Genomic DNA, 14,184 nt, shown 5'->3' on the forward strand with positions numbered 1-14,184 from the left:
TCTTCACATTCTGTCTCTCATGGTTGAGGTTTACCCATGTTGGCAATTACAGGCCTCTCTAATATTTTCAACCAGGAGAACTTGCACAATTAGTGGTTGACTAAATATTTATTTGCCCCACTGTATGTGGACAGGACATAATATTTTGTGTTATGTAGGCCACACTTGCATACCAAATGTTAATATTGTGGGGCCTATATGGCTCAAAATGTGATGCCCACATATGTGGGCGCCAAGTTTTTATGGGGGGAATTATTTGTTAAATTAAATAATAATACATATTAAAATTAAATTGTAATATACAGTATGCATTTGGAGTTTCCGTATGCCGCGTTATGTTTGTGTACAATGCGCAGAGATACTGCACCTTGTTGGAGGCCATCTCGCTGACTGAGCGATGGGTCTGAATGGTCTCCAGTTGGTCCAGACACCAGTCCAACTCTTCCAGAGTCTCTCGCGCCATCTGCTGGTATGTCTCCTCTAGGCAGGGTAATGCAAAAACACACATTTAACTTAAAATAGTGTGCAAATTTAATTGACTCTTTCAGCGTCATTGACGAGGATAGATGTCTAATCATGAGGCCTTTCTCATCTTTTTTCTGTGAATTTCAAGCTGCCGACCCTCTCAAATCAAATGGATTGGACTTCTATCATTGTCAATGGTAGTAAGTGAGTTAAGGTGCAATATTATGTTATGACAATGGCATACAGTACATTACAATACTTGATAATTTAAAATGAAAACTAATTGTTGTTCTTTCAGTAGCCACTTATTAAATTGGCTAGATTTGAAAAAGTATCATTGAGTGTTGTCATTATTTGTATACTATTTTATTATTTCTGTCATTATCAATATTATTTTTTTTAAAGTGTTATTCTCTTCCATTTATTTTTCTGGTTTAAATTACAGTGGTACATCTACTGACAAAATTAATCCGTTCTAGAAGTAGTTTTGTACCTTTAACATTCTGTAAGTAAAGACGCGTTTTCCATGTAAATGCCCTAACCCATTCCAAGCCCCCCATAATTCAGACATGAATCTTTTATAATGCATAAAAATGCATTAAAAATGTAACAAATACATGTTACAATTATTGCACAATAAACATAAAAACAGAGTTGTCCTTAATGTAAAAAAAAAAAAAAAAAAAACCAAGAATAAAGTTAATGCACTCATGTAAAAGCAGTTGGACCACGAGGGGCAAATGAAGAGGACACTGGGATATACACATACACGTACAGTAGAGGTCCCTTTTAGCTAATTAGATGCCAGGAATGCTAGGCAATAGCCAATTGCAAAGCAGCTACAGTGGTATGAAAAAGTATCAGAACCTTTTGGAATTTCTCAAATTTCTGCATAAAATCACCATTAAATGTGATGTGACTTCTTTCAAAATCACAAAGATGAAAAACCTGTGTCTGCTTTAACTAAACTCACCCAAACATTTATAGGATTTCATATTTTAATGAGGATAGTATGGAAAAAAATGACAGAAGGGGAAAAAATAAGTAAGTGAACCATCATCTTCCATCACAGCATCTCAATGGGGTTCAAGTCTGGACTTTGTCTTGGCCACTCCAGAATGTGTATTTTGTTCTTCTGAAACCATTCTGAAATTGATTTACTTCTGTGTTTTGGATCATTGTCTTGTTGCAGCATCCATCCTCTTTGTAGCTTCAACTGTCTGACAGACGGCCTCTAATTTTCCTGCAAAACATCCTCATAAACTTTTGAATTCATTCTTCCATTAATGATTGCAAGTTGTCCAGGCCCTGAGGCATGCTTCTCGGTGGCAATGAGGTGTTGATGTTGGTGAGCTCCTTTTTTCCTCCATACATGACTTTGTGTGTTACTCCCAAACAATTCATCTTTGGTTTCATCAGTCCACATGGGTGGAGTCCTCCCATGACCACCATTCTTGGCCATAGTTTTACATGTAGTTGATGTGTGCACAGATATATTGGACTGTGCCAGTGATTTCTGTAAGTCTTTAGCAGACACTCTGGGGTTCTTTTTTACCTCTCAGAGTATTATGCGCTGAACTCTTGGCATCATCTTTGGTGGACGGTGCCAAACTCTCTCCATTTGTACACAACTTCTCTGACTGTCGATTGATGAAAATCCAGACTTTTAGAGATGGTTTTGTATCGTTTCCCAGCTTTATACAAATCAACAATCCTTGATCGCAGGTCTTCAGACAGCTCTTTTGACCGAGCCATGATGCACGTCAGACAATGTTTCTGATCGAGACAATTCTTACCCGGTGTGTGTTTTATAGACCCTACTCACATGACGTCACAACCACGCCTCTGCGCCATATTGTCCGTCAGCTCGTCATGTTTACGCATTACCGCTACGTAAATTCCTCCTATTATGGCGTGTTTTTCTGCTCGTTAACATTAATAATCAAAATGGTGAAGGCGTGTGTGGCGGTTGGTTGCAGTAACAGAGAAGATAGACGGAGAGACTTAAAGTTCTACCTTATTCCGAGAGACCCGGAGAGGAGAGCGAGATGCACTGCTGCAATTCGACGAGAAAACTGGGCACCTAACGATCACCACAGACTATGTAGTAGTCATTTTATACCTGGTAAGATGCATTTAATATATATTTAGAGGGTTTTGGGCTGACAACCACAATTAAGATCATTGCGAGGCTAATCGCTGACAACATACAGTTTCAAATTCAAGATGTTTATTTCTTCCGCTATCACTATTTTTTGAATAATATTTAGCTGGTACCAAGTGAAAGAAGCTGGCCTCGTCTATGGATCATCAGTTAAACAGGGATGTCCAAACTTTTTGCAAAGGGGGCCAGATTTGGTGTGGTAAAAATGTGGGGGGCTAGCTTGGCTGATTTACGTAGAACAATATATTTAAACAATTTTTAGCAAGCCCTTCTGTGTGTCACATTTGCTTTATTATTATTTTTTAAAATTCATAATTTCAACAATCTCGCCTTTGTGGCGTTCTCTTTCGACACTCGGGCTCTTGTGAAATACTGCTGCTGTGAAATTAAACTAGCTTCAAGTTGCTATAATTTCTCGCTGTGTATCTTCCTTGTAATGTTGTCGTACATGTCAGCGTGTCTTTGAAAACAGCGACTGTCTCTTTGCAAATGAGGCAGACAGAGTTGTTGCGTATTGTATTGAAGAAATAGTCCAATATCCACCTATCCTTGAAGCGTCGGCCATCGCAGTCAACTTTTTTTTAATTGATTGTTGCCATTTTAGAAAATTGAAAGTAAAGGGTCACACGGGGTAATGTTGCTTAGAGTGCTGCTCTTAAAGTTTTTCAAAGTTTCGTGAGAATAGGCTGAGTTTCTGTGGACAAGATAGTTGTAGATATGAGGGTAGCAGATGTCAGGCAGAGACAGCGAAGACAGCGGGTCGAAAAATATCGATTTACGCATCAAATATGGATCTGGCGAATGGATAAACTGAAGCTTTTCCACATAACGCCTTTTATGCAACGCATCCAATGAGTTTACAGCGTCTGAAAGCACCGGGGCTTCCATGATTTGCACTATAAATTGCACGACAAATTGAAACCACTGAGAATATGGATAAACAATGACGGACTATATGGTGGCCGGATACAGCGACACGTCATTGTGTGACGTTGGTGAGTGGGGTCTATAGTGGGCAGGGCAGCCTTAAACCAATCATCAGTGATTGAGCACACACACCTGATTCAAAATCTTTGGTAAAATTGGTTTCAATTGCTCTTTAAGTTTCCTTAGGCAGATGGTTCACTTACTCACCCCCCCCCCCCCCCCCCCCCCGTCATTATTTGCATGCTATGCTCATTAAAATCAGAAAACCAATAAAGTTTTGGTTGGTTTTCGTTAAAGCAGACACTGTATTTTCATCACTGTGATTTTGACAAAGATCAGATCACATTTGATGGTGATTTTATGCAGAAATGTGAGAAATTCCAAAAGGTTTAGATACTTTTTCATACCACTGTATAAGTATGTTATGTTCAGTAGACTCTGGGAGCTGCGAGTACCAGCCATACTGTATTTTTGCCTTTCGTTTCTTGAAATTTATTTCGTAACAAGAGGCAATATTTTCCCATTGAGGCGTATCTTAACCTGAAAATTTTGTACGTAGAGACGTTCGTAAGTTCAGGTACCACTGTTCTAGTTTTAAAATGTTTTTATTTAATATTGTTGTTATTATTTTATTGAGTGTACTAATTTTATTTGGTATATTGACTTTAATTTATTTATTTTATGTGTTAATTATTTGTAATTGTGTTTATTGTTAATATAAGCAGTGCAGAAAGTATATATGTTTATATATATGTTTTGTTGATATTAATAATGTTTGAAAGAATAATGTAACTATTCATTTCGACTCTTTCTTCCCTTACATTTTCTTTCTTTTTCAAAAACAACCTTACCAGAGAGGGTAGCTTGTGGAACGGTGGGCTGGCTAGTAACGGGAGACCTCCTGTGGACAAAAATAATCATGACATTAGAAACAAAAACCGCCCGCTGCTGCCCTCTGCTGATCTTTGACACAATGAGGGCAACGCATCAGTTTACAGTAGAGTTTTACGTTTGTAACTCATTTATATGCACCCGTAAAGACACAAAACGTAACTAAGCCTGCCCAAAAAGCTGAATAAATATCACACATTGCTGTCCGTCCTCCCCCAAAATACATTAAAAAATTGTCTTGTTATGTGAATCACGTTGTTTGCTTCAAATAGACTTCATAATTAAACTGCGAGGCAGGAGGTATTTTCAGGACAACGCTGCATAATTATAGAATGCTGATCATTCTGCTGCATTGCTTTCTATATCATATTGATGTGGAGGCTGAAAGCCTGCCAAAAACAACTGTCTGCATCATAAATCGAGCATCCTTTTTAGACCATCTCTTTACACTACAAGTCAGGGATATAAATATATGCCATCCACTCAGGCGGAGGCGCATAAAAAATGGTCAATTTTGAGTCTGATTTGCCCCTCATGATCAAAGTCAGTGATGGGTGCCATCATGGTTGGTGGAAAAAGGGGACAGCTGAGTGAACGTGATACTAACTTGTTAGTGGGGGTGGTGACATTGGCGAGGATGGTGAAGTTGCTTCTTACAGATCGTAGACTGGCCAACACCTGAGGATGGGAGGAAAGGGGTAGTAAGAGGGATCACAACTATTTGGACATTCATTTACGTGTTACTGATATAGGGAAAACACACCTGAGCGAAAGGGGTGACGATCATGTCTTCAGCATGCCTGTGAATGATGAAAAGATTGTCACTCAAAAAAGTTGTATGTGACATTGCTGGAAGGTCATAGCTCTCATTAAGCATCCAATCAGATTGCCATGAGGACATTGAAAGCAATATACAGTACTGCTTACAGTGTAGTATTATCTAGAGATGTCCAAATACAGATTACCGATCTGATACTGATCAATACCGATCCGATCCAACAGCTATATTTTTAGACAATTAAAAATAATTGATAAACATCATAAGTTGTTCCGATCATGTTTTTTTGCTGCCGATCCGATCCCGATCGTTTTAGTTTGAGTATCTGCCGATCCCGATATTTCCCGATCCGATTGCATTTTTTTGCTCCCGATTCAATTCCAATCATTCCCGATAATTTTTCCCGATCATATACATTTTGGCAATGCATTAAGAAAAAAATGAATAAAACTCGGACGAATATATACATTCAACATTCAGTACATAAGTACTGTATTTGTTTATTATGACAATAAATCCTCAAGATGGCATTTACATTATTAACATTCTTTCTGTGTTAACCCTAACCACGGATAGAAAGACTTGTGACTTTGTATATTGTGACTAAATATTGCCATCTAGTGTATTTGTTGAGCTTTCAGTAAATGATACTGCAGCCATGCCCAAATGCATGATGGGAAGTGGAATCATGACTGTGCGTAGTGCTACCAATTGATATATCTTCTCTGCGTTGGGAAATAACATAAGGTGTTAAGATAAAGATCAATTGCTACCTTGCTTCCCCACATTGCTTCCCTTGATATTTCTAGTCGTAGGGAGAGGGATTGTAAGGCTTTAGCCAATTAAAAAAAGGGTCCAAAGGATGCCAAATTTCACTCTACTCATGTAACGCTGCCATTTATCTCTCTATATAGGTAAAAAGGCGCCATCACAGATTGAGCGCGACAATGCGTGAGTGGGTCGTGCAGCACATGCATTAATTGTGTTAAATTTTTTAACGTGATACATTTTTTAAAAAATTAATTACCGCCGTTATTGGGATAAATTTGATAACCCTACCTTAAACCTAAACCAAAAACTCTGGATGAGTGTAACATATTATGTTTGTAACGTTAAATACAATTAGAAAACGATTTAATTAAAAAATCTATATATATTAAAAAAAAGGCATGGCCGATATTTTTTTGCCAATTCCGATACTTTGAAAATGACGTGATCGGACCCGATCGATCGGCATCTCTAATCATAAGCATTAAACAGGCATGAAAATGGGTCAGGGGTTAAAAAAGTGAGAAGGGTGTGGAGGAAAAATGTTCCGGTAGGGCTGTCCCAAACGACTAATTTTCTCCCGATTAGTCAGCTGACTATTTTTACAATTAGTCGACTAAGATATATATATATATATATATATTAGGGCTGTCAAACGATTAAATTTTTTAATCGAGTTAATTACAGCTTAAAAATTAATTAATCGTAATTAATCGCAATTAATCGCAATTCAAACTATCTATAAAATATGCCATATTTTTCTGTAAATTATATATATATTCTGTGAAATAAATTGTTGGAATGGAAAGATAAACTACAAGATGGATATATAAATTCAACACCGGTACATAAGGACTGTAGTGGGCATTTCACTCTACTGTCATTTAAATCTGTCTATGCTGTCCTCAACCCGAAGCGTCTACTTTTTCCAAAGCTAGACAGCTAGTGAACGACGCCTTAATAATCAGACTTCTTCCTTTTTCATCTGATTTATTAATAAAATTGCCTCAAACCATTGTCCTCTTTAGACCGTCATAAAACTACAAAAAAAGTACACAAGCATTGCATTAGCAACAACATTAGCTTAGTATGCTATACAGGTTCACTAAACATAAACAAAAAGCATCTCATACAAAAAATATAACATTTCGCTTACTAACATAATATGTACATTCTTTACAACAACCATACTTACGGACAAATCTTGTCCAAGGATCATATAAGCACAACATTACAACGTAGGCGTCAGCCCGAGACGTCGTGCAGCCATATTTAACTGGCAAGAACACAATAAACCATGTCGCAAAGCGACCACAAGAGTTCGCCGTTAGACAGCACAAAAAACCTTGCTGTAAAACTTACCAAAAGGCAGAATACTGTCTGAGCGGGACATGTGCGTTAATTGCGTCAAATATTTTAACGTGATTAATTTAAAAAATTAATTACCGCCTGTTAACGCGATATTTGACGCAATTAATATATATATATATATATATATATATATATATATATATATATATATATATATATTAGGGGTGTCGAACGATTAAAATTTTTAATCCAGTTAATTACAGCTTAAAAATTAATTAATCGTTATTAATCGCAATTCAAACCATCTATACAATATGCCATATTTATCTGTAAATTATTGTTGGAATGGAAAGATAAGACACAAGGCAGATATATACATACTGTATATAAGTACTGTATTTGTTTATTGTAACAATAAATCCACAAATGGCATTATTAACATTCTTTCTGTTAAAGTGATCCATGGATAGAAAGACTTGTAGTTTTAAAAAGACAAATGTTATAGTTACAAGTTATAGTAATTTTATATTAAAACCCCTCTTCATGTTTTTGTTTTAATAAAATTTGTAAAATTTTCAATCAAAAGTAGAGTTAATATAATAATAATAAGAATAAAAATAACAATAATAAGAATAGAGTGACCAAATTCTGAGCAAGTCTTACGTGTATTTTGCATAGCTATTTTGATATGGAATGCCAGTTCATTTTGCATTGTTGTTTAACTGTGAGAATAGGGCCTCATTACTATAGACTGAAGTGTTTTTCTTTTTGTGAACATTTTTTTTTTTTGAGAGAGATAGGAATATTATTTTTGTTGTGCTTTCACTAAACGATACCTATGTTTGTTGTGAAGGAGAAGCTTATGCCAATAAACGGCGCGGTCCAAAGAACGCCTGTGTCCACTCGCCTTTATAAAATACATATCTCTGTACATATCTTACCCAAAATACAACAAGAGACACATAATTGCCACTAAAAGAAAGAAAACTTACCGAAATATGTGTGGAGCACAAAGAGCAATTTGCATTGCATTGTGCATACAGCATAAACATCTCACAACTACTAATTCTCCCACGTTTAGAAGAAATAACATTAGTATGGAACGGTGCTGCCCCCAAGCGGCCGGTGGCATTCTCTTCACTCTTAATGTCCATAAACGGCCTCATTGTAATCTGGTTAAGGCAACGTGCGAGCTGGTCATTCAGTGCATGCGTTAATTGCGTGAAATATTTTAACGTGATTAATTTTTAAAAATTAATTAACGCCCGTTAACGCGATAATTTTGACAGCCCTAATATATATATATATATATATATATATATATATATATATATATATATATATATATATATATATATATATATTATTATTTTTTTTAAATTACAAATTTAGCAATGAAATTTTTGTTGACGCTTATTAATTCACAAAAACATTTTGGAACACTTAAATTCTTTATTAAAGTACAAATAAACATGAAAAAACAATAATCACACACGAACACTGAGGTCAAATGCTGATATGGCCTGAACGACATTGGAAAAAACTATCATTGCGATTTTTGGGGAGTTTGCGATATTATATTGCAATATTAAAACGAGAAAATGTTCACCAATTAACTTGAATAGCTCTGTTCGGGATAGCTGCACTGTTGATGAAGAAAAACAGTTTGGTCGCGCCGCCTAGCAGGTGGGAGAGTGAGACACTGTGGTGCTGTATGAGCATGAAGCAAAAAAACATAAATGTATGTTGTTTTTAAATTCCGATTCTCTGAAAAATGGCGCCATCGGCCCTAATTTTTACAACTCAGTTTAATGCAGGACACTTGCTGTGTTCATGGAGTAAAATTTTTAAAAAAGTTTAAAAGTTTAAAAAAGTTTAATTGTTGATAAAAAGATGGCGACACTTTGTTGTGGCTTGTGACGTCATTAATGCCCGGATGTCTGACTTCTTCTATAGAACCCCCCCCCACCCCCCACCCCCCCACCCCCATTTTTTCGTTTGCAAATGCTGTTAACCAGCGATTTTTCATGTTTGAAGTGTCACCTTTTGCGTTTTGGAAAAGACTGTCAATGTTTTATAGCAGGCTAAAGTAAGTTGTCTTTTTTCCCCATTAGTCTCAGTGTAGCAATGCTAACGTTTACAGTGTTTGATATAGATGTGTTTCCTTATTTTGTAAGTGTGAACTGTAATTCTACGGCGTGTTGTTGACCAATAAACATCTGGACAAAACAACTGGAGTCTCATAGGTCATCTACACGCACGCACGCGGTGATAAAACGCAGCCGTGAAAATTGCCACCCTCATTTTTATTTACCTTGCGATAAATTCACTCATTGCATATTGCGACAGGCTTAGCAACTTCAATAAAACATGTTGTTAGTTAGCTAGTTGGATGGACTAACGAACCCCCCCCCCCTAAAAATTTTCTCCTTGGATCTACACAATTCACGTAGGTCACCCTTTTTGACTTCAAAACGGCGAATTTCGCCGAAAGGTGAGTAATTTTCATGCCTGAAGGATGAATGATTACAAATATTACACTACGCTTTTTTTCTATCTTTGGTTTCAAAACAGAAGTATAGTAGTACTGCTACATAGAATTTAATTTGTTCCAGGACGTAGTTTGTAAGTTGAAATGGTCTCATGTCGAGCTGGATTTTCCCATAGGAATACACATAGACTTCACTATCAGTTGACGAGACAGCTCCTACAGACATTGCGCAAAGACTTCCCATAGGGGGCAGGGCCGGACAGAACGTCGTGGAAGTTTTGACTGCGATAAACTCAAACACACGCTGCGTTCTAACGCCTGATTTAGGTGGAAACAGGACAAAAGTTTTAGTGATCGGGTCCGATCACGTCATTTTCAAAGTATCGAAATTGGCAAAAAAATATTGGCCATGCCTTTTTTAATATACTGTATATATTTTTTTAATTAAATCGTTTTCTAATTGTATTTAACGTTACACTCATCCAGAGTCTTTAGTTTAGTCTTAAGGTAGGGTTATCAAATTTATCCCAATAACGGCGGTATTTAATTTTTTAAAAAATGTATCATGTTAAAATATGTAATGCAATTAATGCATGCGCTGCACGACCCACTCATGCATTGTCGCGCGCAACCTGTATTGGCGCCGGTTTACCTATATAGAGAGATAAAAGGCAGCGTAAAATGAGTAGAGTGAATTTTGGCAGCCTTTGGAGCCTTTTTTCATTTGGCTAAAGCCTTACAATCCCTCTCCCTACAATTAGAAATATCATGGGAAGCCATGATTGGAAGCAAGGTAGCAATTGATCTTTAACTTAACACCTTATGTTATTTCCCAACACAGAGAAGATATATCAATTGGTAGCACTACGCACAGTCATGGTTCCACTTCCCATCATGCATTTGGCCATGGCTATGGTATCATTTACTGAAAGCTCAACAAATACACTAGATGGCAATATTTAGTCACAATATACAAAGTCACGAGTCTTTCTATTCGTGGATCCCTCTCACAGAAAGAATGTTAATAATGTAAATGCCATCTTGAGGATTTATTGTCATAATAAACAAATACAGTACTTATGTACTGTATGTTGAATGTATATATTCGTCCGAGTTTTATTCATTTTTTTCTTAATGTATTGCCAAAATGTATATGATCGGAAAAATTATTGGGAATGATTGGAATTGAATCGGGAGCAAAAAAAAGCAATCGGATCGGGAAATATCGGGATCGGCAGATACTCAAACTAAAACGATCGGGATCGGATAGGGAGCAAAAAAACATGATCGGAACAACCCTTCATACAAGCAGGTAGGAGTGTTTCAAGAGTGATTTGGTTGAGGATTCAAGTTAATTATTATATAAAATAGCACCAGGCATGCTTGCTTACTTTGAAACGTTGTGAGAAAAAAATTTAATGGAAAAAATTTGCGTAACTTTAGCTTGAAATATTTACGGAAAAAAGAATGATACCTGCCTGTTTTTTTTGTTTGTTTGTTTGTTTTTTTGCTTTTAACCAATAATCTAGACTGTTTTACGTACATATCTATAGAAAATCCGGGATTTACGGATTTATTTACAAGAATTTTCAACTTAAAAAGCTTTTTGTTTTGTGATGGCCGCCATGTTGGATTTTGGAACCATACACAATAGTGTAACTTTACATTCAAATAATTAGGGGATTTTAAGCCAACTGCTAAATCCACTTCTTAATCCATTTCTTTAACAGCTAGTCCTCTATCTGATGGGAGGAGGAACTGGTTTGCTCAGTGGAAGGTTGACTCGCACTTGGTATAAGGAAATACAACAGACCAATGAGCAGTGTGGTGTCAAATTTTGACCTGTTTACAAAACATGCTGTCAAAATGAGAAGAATTTTGAATGGGAATTTGCTAAATTGTTAGCTTGCTAGCTCAGAAATATTGGTTTAGAATTTGAAATTTTTTTCTCATTCCGAAGGGTTCAGTGAATCCATATGTGAAACTTGTGGGGTTCGGTACCGTTAGCAAGGTTAAAAACCACTGGCCTAGAGCATACTGTATTGGATCTGATCTGGTGACCAAATCAGATATTCCCAAAATATCTGTGTTGGTTGCCCCAATACTGATACCGAGTATTGGATCAGGACAATACTAGTACTACCTACAGCAGAGGTGTCAAACTCACGTTTGTCATGATCAATTGTTTGGAAATATTGTGGACTTCAAATTTGTCCAAATCATCTTTTTTAAGCCTTTTAACTCGTTGGCTCATTGGTAAAGTTGGCATCAAATGAATTAATGTTTTTTTTGCTACCATCCCTTACAGTTTAATTGATTGGACGTCAACTAGTGACAAACTCATTTAAATTTACAGCAGAAGAATGGCAAAGAGCCACATGACTGGACATCTACCGCGATCATTCCCTCCCAGTTCAAATGGATTGGACGTCTGTATCACCCTCAATGGCATTGAATGAGTTAATCATGGTATCTATTCATATCTTTCTTATGAGATGACTGGTAGTGAGTCGGAGTACAGCGACTCATGTGATGGATCCAGGTTGATGACTGTGTGCTTACCCCTCACTGTTGACAGAGGAGTTGCGTGACATGGTTTTGGGGGACGTATCGTAGTCTGAGTCGGAGCGGTAGAGGAAGGACTCCCTGCGCTGGCTCTGGGGGAAAGAAGGGTGCAGCACCAAGCCAGGACTCGCCTGCGAATCCATCGGACTACGTCCCGGTGATGGGCCATTTTCCGAATCAAAGCTAGGAGGGATGAGGAAACAGGATGAAAATGTTAATGTGTGCATTTTATACATTCTCATAAAACCTCGATGGATAGTGACACCTAGATACGACATGATAAAGTGTCACAGTCCATCTTCATTTGAGTGCGTGTGTGCAAAAAAGATGTGACAGGCACAGCGTGCAGCCGTTGGATGGCACGTCGCCACAAGGCTGTTGGAAATGACGCCTTACTGACACATTATATTTTCAAAGAAAATTAGATGCATAAATCCTGCTTTATATCCTAAGACTACTGTTTATGTTCCCCAGACACGTTTTTAGGTGCCAACTGACTAAAAAAAACAATGTTTTCATAAAGATACACATTCACAAATGTCACTCTAGATACTTACCTACCTTCAAGATCCATGTATTATTCTTTACCTTACAACATATATAAAAATATATAGTAGGGATGTACCGAAAGCAAAATTCTTGGCCGAAACCGAATATTGGAAACACTTGGCCGAAAGGCCGAAAAATACATATGTACAGTATATAATTCGTTTTTTGTTTCATTTAAAAAAAAATATATTATTTCATTATTTTCCAATAAATGCCCTTTGCATTGGTTCTTGAAGGAAATAGCATCCTTTCCCATATATACTGTTTGACTGTCTGTATTACTCTAACACACCCAATATAAAATATATAGCATATAAATCATAGTTTAAGATAACAAGTAGAATATATTTGAAATATGAGTAGTTGGACTTGGAGTGATTGGCATTTGCAGCGCCAAAACAACGGGCAGATAAGGGCATAACAACTACAGGATTCCTGCTGACTACAGAAGGCCAACGTGCGCGTCATGCAGCTGACTGAGTGAGATTGACGCTGACGGAGGGAGAAAAGCAGGTGATCGCCAAGACATCTACAAGACCACCAAATCCCGCCATCAGCTCTTCTGGGAGCCAACAATGGGCTGTCCAGAAAATTGGCAGGACATCGTGCCTTGCGACAAGGAATGCCTGATAACAAGAAGACTCCACGGCTGAGAATTTGGACACTCAGCACTCTGGTTGACAAAATCTCCAACGATGGTTGCCTTGGCAACAGTGACACACGGACTCCTCTGCCCAATCTGCAACAGAAAATTACTCTAAACAACACCCAAACACACCCTTCTTCTGGACCACAGCCTGCCTCACCAGAGCCTTCAAAAGACTGAACTCTTTAGCTTGCGCTGTCTTTTCTTGGGAATCTTTTGTTGACATGTGTCTTGGTGACCCTGGATCCAGCCTTCCTCTTCGTCTGGGTCTGTTTGCTGTTTTGCCTTGCTGTTTGATTGCTGTCGATTTGGAATGAATTGTCAACTTGTGTTTCGAAGCCTTTTTCCAGCTTTTAAAATGGACTCAGTACAAGGTGTTCAAACGGCCTCATTGTATGTAATCTGTTTGAGGCAATATGCGAGAAGGTCATTCACCCAAGCGCCAGCAGAGGGCGGCAAAACTCCATAACAACAAGTGAGCGTTTCAGTGTACTGTCATTTAAATCTGTCTGAGCGGGACATCTGCGTTAATTGCGTCAAATATTTTAACCTGATTAATTTAAAAAATTAATTAACGCCCGTTAACGCGATAATTTTGACAGTCCTAATTTAAACTTTATTTGTATAAT

General features: G+C 37.4%; 1 protein-coding gene across 2 annotated transcripts in view; it reads right to left on the reverse strand.

Annotated features, from left to right (window-relative positions):
- pde4a (phosphodiesterase 4A, cAMP-specific) overlaps positions 1 to 14,184 on the reverse strand; it is a 160,462-nt gene that overhangs the window by 34,466 nt on the left and 111,812 nt on the right. For both annotated transcript variants that reach the window (XM_057860668.1, XM_057860669.1), the window contains exons 2-6: positions 12,358 to 12,543; positions 5,211 to 5,247; positions 5,055 to 5,125; positions 4,408 to 4,457; positions 368 to 480 (exon numbers count right to left, since the gene is read on the reverse strand). In XM_057860668.1, coding sequence (XP_057716651.1) covers positions 368 to 480; positions 4,408 to 4,457; positions 5,055 to 5,125; positions 5,211 to 5,247; positions 12,358 to 12,543 — 457 coding nt within the window. The remainder of the gene's footprint in view (positions 1 to 367; positions 481 to 4,407; positions 4,458 to 5,054; positions 5,126 to 5,210; positions 5,248 to 12,357; positions 12,544 to 14,184) is intronic.

This window comes from Corythoichthys intestinalis, chromosome 16, assembly GCF_030265065.1.
Source record: "Corythoichthys intestinalis isolate RoL2023-P3 chromosome 16, ASM3026506v1, whole genome shotgun sequence".
NCBI lineage: Eukaryota > Metazoa > Chordata > Actinopteri > Syngnathiformes > Syngnathidae > Corythoichthys > Corythoichthys intestinalis.